Source organism: Eimeria necatrix, genomic scaffold (assembly GCF_000499385.1).
Source record: "Eimeria necatrix Houghton genomic scaffold, Enh_scaff331, whole genome shotgun sequence".
In the NCBI taxonomy this organism is placed as follows: domain Eukaryota; phylum Apicomplexa; class Conoidasida; order Eucoccidiorida; family Eimeriidae; genus Eimeria; species Eimeria necatrix.
This window is the reverse complement of record NW_013653834.1, coordinates 7,501-17,500: the sequence shown is the minus strand read 5'-3', so window position 1 is coordinate 17,500 and position 10,000 is coordinate 7,501. Positions and strand designations below refer to the sequence as shown.

Below are 10,000 nucleotides of genomic sequence, written 5' to 3'. Positions count from 1 at the left end.
CACAGGTCCCCAAGCGGCTCTGTGTACTCCTTTGGGGAGTAGACTTCCCCTGCATTCTTACTGGGGGCCCCCAGGGGCCCCTTTGGGGGGCCCCCCGGGGGCCCCTTTGGGGGGCCCCCCGGGGGCCCCCCTGGGGGGCCCCCCGGGGGGCCCCCTGGGGGGCCCCCCAGGGGGGCCCCCAGCGCGGCAGACGGGCGGGTGCCCTTGCTGTGGGGCCCCAGCTAGGGCCCCCTGCTTAGTTGAGGACTCGGGGGCCCCTGAGAGGCAGCTGCTGCTGCAGCAGCACTCCTGCTGCTCTTCGAACCAGTTGGCTGCAGCAGCAGCAGCAGCGCAGACAGCAGCAGCCGAAGCAGCGGCAACTGCTGCTGCTGCTGCTGCTGTGGCTACTGGGTGGAGCCCAGTGCGTGCAGGGGAGCGATGCCCAGCAGCAGCAGCAGGAGCAACGGCAGCAGCAGCAGCAGCAGCAGCAGCAGGCAGCAGGGGCCCCCTGCTTCCCCTCTGCAGCGTCGAGGGGCCCCGTGGGGGCCCCTACTTGCAGGGGCCCCTCAGCAGCAGAGCCAACCCGGCTTTCCTGGGGAGGGTTAATGACCGCAGCAGCAGCGCGCTGCAGTTCCAGCAGCAGCAGCAGCAGCAGCAGCAGCAGCAGCAGCAGTTCTGTGGCTTGCAGCGCCAGCGCTCAGAGCCCCTTCACTGCAAATGCTGGGGGCCCCTGGCCTCTCCCAGAGGGGCCCCCCGCGCCTTTGGGGGCCCCCCAGAAGCAGAGTGTGGGGCCCCCTCAGGGCCTGCTGCTGCTGCTGCATGCATGCAGCAGCTGCTGTGCGAGCTGCCCCCTCTAGGGTCACCTGGGGGCCCCCTTCACCTGCTGGGGGGCCCCCGCCCTTGCAGCTGCTGCAGCAGCCGCTGCAGCAGCAAGAGGTGCAGCAGCCCCCTGAGTGCTTCTTCCCCGCCCCAGCCCCTGCAGCCCCAGCCCCAGCAGCAGCAGCAGCAGCAGCAGCAGCAGCAGCAGCAGCAGCAGCAGGGGCTCCAGATGACTAGCCCTTGCCTCATTGGGCACCAGCACACCCCACAGTGGGCCTCAGCGCCCCTCTCAACTCCTTTTTGAATTAGGGGGCCCTTGGGGGCCCCCCAAGACCACTTTAACAAGAGTGTAGGTCTTGGGGGCCCCTCGGGGGCCCCCTAAGTCCACTTTAACAATAATGTAGGTCTTGGGGGCCCCCCGGGGGCCCCCTTTGTCCACTTTAACAACAATATAGGACTTGGGGGGCCCCTGGGGGCCCCCCAAGACCACTATAACAACAATGTAGAAACTGGGGGCCCCCTTGGGGGCCCCTAACAGCAACAAGGGAAATAGGGGCAGCAGCAAAGGCACTCTAGCAGCTGCAGCACAGAGTAGTTTGCTGCAGGGGCCCCCTTGGGGCTTTTCTAGGGGCTCAGGGGGCCCCCCAAGGCCCCAGGGGGCCCCCTCCCAGTACCCTCTGGGGCTTTGGGGGCCCCTGGGGGCCCTCAGGGGGGCCCCCTGTCCGAGTCCTCCTAGGCACTCTTGTGGGGCCGCCCTTTAAGGTACAGGCCCTCTAGGGGCCCCGTAGGGGGCCCCTAGAGGGCCTCAGGTCCCTCTTTGTCCACAGGGGGCCCCACACTCTGGGTACCCTTTCAGGGCCCCCGGGGGCCCCGGGGGGCCCCCCGGGGGCCCCCCGAGGGCCCCTTTAGGAATGCCAGATGGGGGCCCTTGAGGTATTGTAATTTTGACTGTTAGTTTGGGGTGTATCACCACCTCAACAATTTGCATGCATGCAGCCGTACTGCAGCAGATGAGCTCTAAACCCTAAACCCTAAACCCTCGCTAAACCCTCGTAGTGGTTTCTCCCCTCCATGTTTCTCTTTTTCTCATTCGCTCTGCATGCAAATCCCTTGCACACGCAAACCCTAAACCCTAATCCAGCGTCACCCTGATGCTGTTTTATTTGCTGCAGCAGCAGCAGCAGCAGCAAGTAAAACTGCTGCAGCAGCAGCGCCCACGTTGTTGGAGTGTACGTACACCTCAGAGCAAGCAAGCTGGACAAACGCCAATATTCAAAAAACAATAACGAAATAATTAAATTTGAATTCTCTGAATTCATTTGAGCACAAAAAGATGCTTTAACAAGATTTAAAATATTAATTTTAATTCCCCTTCTGATTTTAAATTCAAGAAGACATTTGCGCGGTTTTGAAACCGCAGGTGTACGTACACCCCAACGCACACAGTGTAGAATATGGAGCTTCGGGCTGAAGCTGCAGACAAGTCGGGGGATGAATTTCATTTTGTTGAATTCATTTAAATAAAATAATTAATTTAAATAAATAAAATGGAATAATTAATTTAAATAAATAAAATAAAATAAAATGTGCTTTTCAGGTTCGCTTTGTTTGCATTGGAGGGAAATTTTCAACTGGTTGAATGACGCAGTTCTGGGGTGTACGTACACCGCAAGTTGTGCGGGCAAAAAGGCTGAATTGTTTTTCTGCATTTCAGTGTCTGTACACCTGAAATTTGAACACTTTAATCAAAAGTTTTTGAACTTGAGTATTGCATTTTTAGTTGTTTTCGAGTGTCTGTACACTCCGCAGTGGCTGGCCAAAGGGGTCGTTTTGCGAAAATAAAAGAAACAAAAGTTTCAAAATTTGGAAAATGAGTTTTAAATGGACTTTTAAATGCAAATAAAGTCTAAAGGACAACTGCAGCAGCAGCTGGAGCTCTGAATTACTTTTAAATTCAGTTTTAGTCTCAAGAATGAGAAAATTGGATTTCTGAATTAATTCCAAGTTCAAATTTAAAGCCAAATGCACTTATTTGTATCTAAAGAAGCCACGCAGGTACTTCTTCCGGATTTCCGCACCAAGAATGGGATTTAAATGCTTTTATTGGGATTTAAATGTTTTTATTGGGATTTAAATGCCTTTATTATTCTTTATTCAGACTCTCATTGCAATTTAAAAACATTTCTGATTTCTGATTCTTCAAACGAACGGAAACCCCGCGCGTGGGGTGTCTGTACACCGCAACTGCAGTGCGCACTGCGCACAACAGTCAAAAACTTTTTCCTAAAAACACTTTTTGATGGCCAATTAGTGCAAATTAAATGCATGCATTTGATTTATATCAAATGCATGCATTTAATTTGCATTATTTGCCTCCAAGTGGGCTCAAATTTGGCCAAAAAGTCATTTTAATTCCCTCAAGTTTTCGCGCATTTGCGGTGTACGTACACCATGCCTCTTTGCGCGCCTCCGCTGTACGTACACCCCAGCAGCGGCGGAAAATGCCATTTCAAATGCCATTTTAAATGCCATTTTAAATGCCATTTTAAATGCCATTTTAAATGACATTTTGAATGCATTTTAAGTGCCTTTTAATGCCACTTTAAATGCCATTTTAAAGTAAATGTTTTTCCACTTTTTTTGGATTTCAATGTTCCATTTTGAAAGGAAAAAATGCCCAAAATAAGTGACAATTGAGGTGTACAGACAGCTCATTTGTGAGCATTTTGGCTGCATGCAGCGCCGCCTTTGTCTGCTCAAATCAACACACTTTTAGATCCAAAAAAGAGTAAACCCTAAACCCTAAACCCTAAACCCTAAACCCTAAACCCTAAACCCTAGATGCCCCGATTGGGGGAAAAGATGAGCGCCTGAGGCCCCAGAATTTAAAAAAGGAAAAACCCGAAGGCCCTAAACCCTCAGAGGGTTTGTGTTTTTCTTTTTATTTATTTCTTTTTTATTTCTTTGTTTATTTTCTGCAGACTTCTCCCCAAAATTAAATCCATTTTATTTCCTTTTTCAAATCCAAGGCCACTGCATGCATATTTCATTTAATTAAATGCATGCAATTCAATCATATATCATTTATATATCCTAAAAGACTAACATGCATTTATATCTGTACCTGAGGGGACCCCGGGGGCCCCTCTTTCTGTTGAGTTTATTTTTTTATTTTTTGTTTTTTTCTGTTTGAAAATAAAAATGAAAATAAAATAAAGAAATCCATTTGATTGGTTATCTTGCTGCGGCTGTTTGGCTCGCTGGCTGCTGGCTAGCCGGCCCAGCAAACCCTAAACCCTAAACCCTAAACCCTAAACCCTAAACCCTAAACCCTAAACCCTAGGCAAATGGCTCTTTATTCGGGGCAGCAAAAAGAGTCTTTAGAGCTCGCAGCAGCTCTTGTGCGGCTGGGGCCTCTCGACGCCGTTAACGAGAGTCTCGCCCATGCAGGTAAAAACCCTAAACCCTAAACCCTAAACCCTAAACCCTAAACCCTAAACCCTAGGCCCTGGGGATGAGCAGCTGGGTGAGACGGGGCGTATGGGGCCGAGACACGGGAGGAACTGCAGCAAGAGGAGCAGCAGCTGCTGCTGCAGCAGCAACTCCATTGCTGCAGCAGCAACTCAGTTACTGCAGCAGCAACTCCATTGCTGCAGCAGCAACTCAATCGCTGTAGCAGCAACTCCATTGCTGTAGCAGCAACTCCATTGCTGCAGCAGCAACTCTTATTGCTGCAGCAGTAACTCTTATTGCTGCAGCAGCAACTCCATTGCTGCAGCAGCAACATCGACTGCTGCTGCAGCCATGGCAACAGCAGCAGCAACAACAACAGCAACAGCAGCAGCAACAACAGCAACAGCAGCAGCGGCAACAACAGCAGCAGCAACAGCAGCAGCAACAGCAGCAACAGCAGCAACAGCAACAGTTAAAGCTCCTGCCCGATGCTCTCCAAACCCTAAACCCTAAACCCTAAACCCTAAACCCTTTTTATTCTGTTTGCTGCAGCTGCACTCTGCCCCAGCATTGAGGGTTTGCTGAGGGACAGGTGCCAGGGCATTCCGGAGCTCCTCGTAGACCCTGCGGTAACCCTAAACCCTAAACCCTAAACCCTAAACCCTAAACCCTAAACCCTAGCAAGTGCAAAGACCCTAGCTTTCTCTCACTTACCGGGGGTTTGAGTCCTTATAAAGCCTAAACCCTTGCAGAACTAAACCCCAAAGCCTCAGCAGCTAAGCCCTAAACCCCAAACCCTCGGCAGCCAAACCCTAAACCCTAAACCCTCATTCGGGCAGCAGCAGCAGCAGCAGCAGCAGCACTGCTCACGCGGCTTCACTGGCTGCAGCTGGCCCCTCAGGGTTTAGGGTTTAGGGTTTAGCGTCTTCTCTGAGCACTCCTGGGGCCCCGCCTTAGGGTTTAGGGTTTAGGGTTTAGGGTTTAGGGTTTAGGGTTTGCGGCAGGCGGGCAAGTACTTCATCGCCTCTTCTTTCAACAAATTAAAAAACAGTTTCCGCAGCCCCTGGACAGACACTTGGCTGCCCCCCATCTCCGACGCCAGCAAGCCGTAAGCAGCTAGCTAGCTAGCTAGCTAGCTAGCTAGCTAGCTAGCTAGCTAGCCAAGTAGCTAGCTAGCTAGCTAGCTGGCTATTTAGCCAGCTAGCTGGCTAGCTAGGTAGCTATATAGCTAGATGGCTGGCTACCTAGCTGGCTGGCTAGGTAGCTAGCTATCTAGCCAGCTATTTAGTTAGATAGCTAGATATTCAGCTAGCTAGCTAGCTAGTTAGCTAGCTGGCTGGCTAGCTAGCTTTTTATCTGTCCAGCTAGCTAGCTATGCAGCTAGCTAGCTAGCTATTTAGCTAGCTAGCCAGCTAGTTAGCGCAGCCAAGTGACTAGCAAACTTCTCTGGCTAGCTACTTATCCAGCTAGCTAGCTAGCTAGCTAGCTAGCTAGCTGGCCAGCTTATTTTCCAGCAAGCTAGCCCTCTAGGAAGTAAATAGCCTTCTTGCTGCTTCATAGCTAGCTAAATTCCGAGCCAATTCCTGGCTAGCTAGCTAGGTAGCTGGCCAGCGAGCTGCTTACCAGCTAGCTAGCTAGCTATCTGGAAGGTATTCCAAATGGCTAGCTAGCTAGCTAGCTGCCTTTCTGGATAGCTAGCCAGCCCTCTGTCTAGCTAGCTAGCTACCTGTCTAGCTAGCTCATCCATCTAGCTAGCTAGCTAGCTAGCTAGCTGTCTGTTTATCTGGTTAACTATCTGGCTAGCCATCTGGCTAGCTAGCTAGCTAGATGGCTAGCTAGCTGGCTAGCTAGCTAGCTGGCTAGCTGGGCTTGTTGTGCTGCTGCAGAGCTCCACACCTGCGGCAGCTGGAGCAGCAGTTCAATGCTGCCTACAACTCCTACAGAGACGCGTGAGCCCAAACCCTAAACCCTAAACCCTAAACCCTAAACCCTAAGCCTTAAACCCTAAAGCTTAAAGCCTTTTGCCTTCAGTCGGCGCCTAGGTCTACAGTTTAGCACCTAGGGCTCGTAAAAGGCGGTTCTCAAAGACAGCGGATTAGGGTTTAGGGTTTAGGGTTTAGGGTCTAGGGTTTAGGGTTTAGGGTTTAGGGTTTAGGGTTTGGCGCTGCAGGCACTACGGCGGAGGAGTCTCTTCGGTGTACGCGTGGCCGTTGCAGAGCCAAGACGGTTTTGCTGCTGCATTTCTGCTGCTTAAGGGTATTCTAGGGTTTAGGGTTTAGGGTTTAGGGTTTAGGGTTTAGGGCTTAGGGTTTAGGGTTTGGAGTCTGAGGGCCAAGAATTAGAGGGTTTAGGGTTTAGGGTCTGAGGGCAGGGTTTAGGGTTTAGGGTCTGAGGTTTACGAAGTAGAGCTCATTTCAAGTGCCTCAACCTCATGGCGTAGGTTTTAGGGTTTAGGGTTTAGGGTTTAGGGTTTAGGGTTTGTGGCTCAGAGACGCCAGTGGATGAGCCCTTGCGTCCTCTTTGCTTCTTCACCCACCGACTGGAAGTGACCCTGACTGCCACCAACGGTAAACCCTAAACCCTAAACCCTAAACCCTAAACCCTCTGAATTTGACGCGAGTGGCGGGGCTAGGGTTTAGGGTTTAGGGTTTAGGGTTTAGGGGGGATGTGCCAGCTCCTCCTCGCGTGCCTGCCCTTTGTTAATTCTTTTCTATTTATTCATTTATTTATTTATTTACTTATTATTTATTATTTATTTATTTATTTATTTATTTATTTATTTATTTATTTATTTGTTTATTTATTTATTTTTATTTTTGTTGTTTGTCCAGCTCACTACAAACTGCATTCAACTTTGCTGCTGCACTTGCCTGCTGCTGCTTCCCCGCAAACTAAGGGAGGCTTTTCTGCTGTTTTGTCTAAAAGCGTGAGCTGCTGTTGCTGCTGCTGCTGCTGCTGTTGCTGCTGCTGCTGTTGCTGCTGCTGTTGCTGCTGCTGCTGTTGCTGCTGCTGCTGTTGCTGCTGCTGCAAAGCCGATCTTCGGTCTTCGCACGCCGCTGCTCCCGCTGCTGCTGCTGCAGCGGCAGCCCGCTTGCTGCTGCTGCTGCAGCGGCGCTCCCCTTGCTGCTGCTGCTGCTGCTGCTGCAGCTGGAGCAAACCCAGAAAGTCGTCGACGCAAGGGTAGCAGCAGCAACAACAGCAACGGGGGCCCCCATGGGGCCCCTCCACTTAGCTGTGGGGGGCCCCCTAATTGAAAAAGCAGAAGCAGCACTACTTGATGCTGCTGCGGGCTCGCTGCTGCCCCGCAGCGGCCAGGTAAACCCTAAACCCTAAACCCTAAACCCTAAACCCTAATTTTGAAACGCAGGCCCTGGATCCTGGACCCTTAAAGCTAAACCCTAGACCTTAACACAGGACTCTAAACCCTTTTAGCTTTTAGTGTAAAGCTAAACCCTAAGTCCTAAACCCTAAACCCTAAACCCTAGCGTGCAGAGGCAGTTTGCTTTCGAAACTTGAGCCTGCAGACCCCAACCCTAAACCCTAAACCCTAAACCCTAGCGTTGAGATCCAACCCGAAGCTCTAAACCCTAGCTCGCAGGCTCTAAACCCTAAACCCTAAACCCTAAAGGAGAAGAAGAGAAAAGCGAATTTAAATCTTGCGGATTTGCGGTGTATGTACACCTGAGCGCAGATTGTCAAGGAGCTGCGGCCGCCCCAAGAAATAAAACAAGTTAGTTTTTTTTCTTTTTTAATTCTTTTTTGTTTTTTTGTCTTCTTTTAATCCCTTTTATCTTCTTTTTAATTCTTTTTGATCTATTTTAATTTCCTTGTAGTCCCTTTTTATCTCCTTTTGTTTTTTTAATCTTTTATGATCTTTTTTTGCTTTTTTAAAACATTTTTCATCTTTTTTTGTTTTTTTTAAATCCTTTTTGATCTTTGTTGATTTTTTTATAGGACTTTTTAAACCTCATCAGCGAATTGGCCGCCTCGCGCTCGCCAGCCTCCCCAGATTCCAGCAAACACCAGCTAGCCAGCTAGCTAGGTAGCTAGCTAGCTAGCTACCTAGCTAGCTGGCCCGTTTTTAGCTGGCTAGCTAGCTGGCCAGCTAGCTGGCTAGCGAGCTTTCTGGCTAGCTGGTTACGTAGGTAGCTAACTGTGTAGAGAGCTGGCCACTTGGCGAGCTAGCTAGCCAGCTAGAAAGCTGGCTAGCTTGCTTTCCATCTGGCTAGCTAACTAGCTTGCTGGTTGGCTAGCTAGCTAGCTAGCTAGCTAGCTAGCTAGCTAGCTGGCCAGCTACCTACGCAGCTTCCCCCCAGCTGCTTCTTAGGTAATATTCAGGCAGTGATCTACGTGCCTCAGCCTCTTGCGGACTCCCCAGCCAGCTAGCTAGCTGAGAAGTGGCTAGCTAGCTAGCTAGCTAGCCGCTTAGCTAGCTAGCTAGCTAGCCGCTTAGCTAGCTAGCTAGCTTCTTAGCTAGCTAGCTAGCCGACTGCGCAATCTTCAAGCCCACGCTGAAACGTCCAGGTGCAGCAGCCATACTAGCCTGTAGTGAAGCAGCAGCAGCAGCAGCAGCAGCAGCACAGGCAGCACTATCGGCAGCAGCTGCTGCTGCAGTAGCAGCAGCAGCAGAAGCAGCTGCAGGACCAGCAGCAGCCGTAGCCGCAGTAGCAGCAGCAGAAGTAGCAGCAGCAGCAGCAGCAGCAGTAGCAGCAGCAGCAGCAGCAGCAGCAGCAAGGGCCTCCTCACCTATTAAGACTATCACAGATAAGGAAGCAGCAGCAGCGGGGATCATAAGACTTAAAAAGGCGGAGGGGCCCCCCTTGGGGGCCCCCCTGATGGGGGGCCCCCTGATGGGGGCCCCCCTGATGGGGGCCCCCATTAGCGAGCCCCACAATTTCAAAGGCCCTGCTGTCCACCTCTAGGGTTTTTGCTGCAGTCTTCCTGCAGCTGCAGCAGCAGCAGCAACAGCAGCAGCAACAGCAGCAGCAGCAGCAGCAGACACAACAAAAAGATCGGCTCACACCTACTGCATTTGGAATAGTAGCAGCTGCTGTTGCTGCTGCTGCTATTGCTGCTCCTACTTTCTAAATGCAGTGCCTGCGCAAGCGTCGCTGCAGAAGCAGCAGCAGCAGCAGCTGCTGCTGCTGCTGCTACAGCAGCAGCTGCTGCTGCTGCTGCTGCAGCAGCAGCAAGTGGAGTGAGTCAGCTGCTGCTTCACCTGACGAGCTGTTTATAGAGCGCCGAGCCCACATGAAGGTATGGCTGCACACACAGCAGCAGGCAGAAGCATTTGCTGCTGCAGCAGTTGCTGCTGCTGCTGCTGCTGCTGCTACAACCGCAGCAGCAGCAGCAGTAACAATAGTAGTAGCAGCAACAGAAGCAACAGAAGTACAAGGAACAACAGCTCAAACCCCGAACCTGCAAAGGACCAGCAGCAGGAGGAGCAGCAGCAGCGGCAACAGCAGCAGCAGCAGCAGCAGCGGCAACAACAGCAGCAGCTGCTGCTGCTGCTGCTCTGTGTTTGGTGGGGCTGTACTTTAATGTTGTCCTCATGCTGGTTGAGTGCCCCTCCTGAGAACAAGCACATGACCTACTCTTACTGCTGCTGCTGCTGCTGCTGCTGCTGCTGCTGCTGCTGCTGCTGCTGCTGCTGCTGCTGCTGCTGCTGCTTGTTGTGACCTTTTGAGGGTTTTCTGTACTTCTTATTTGTTATTGAGAAGTGCATTTTTACCCAAAGCTAATAAGGCGA

At 51.3% G+C, this 10,000-nt stretch overlaps 1 protein-coding gene across 1 annotated transcript in view; it reads left to right on the top strand.

Annotated features, from left to right (window-relative positions):
- The window catches only part of ENH_00044390 (hypothetical protein), a gene marked incomplete at both ends in the record, with an annotated part of 2,769 nt that extends 1,667 nt beyond the window's left edge, over positions 1-1,102 (top strand). Inside the window, one exon of the mRNA XM_013580914.1 lies at positions 1-1,102. This exon is cut by the window's left edge and continues 561 nt beyond it. Coding sequence (XP_013436368.1) covers positions 1-1,102 — 1,102 coding nt within the window.
- Positions 1,103-10,000: the final 8,898 nt, after the last annotated feature.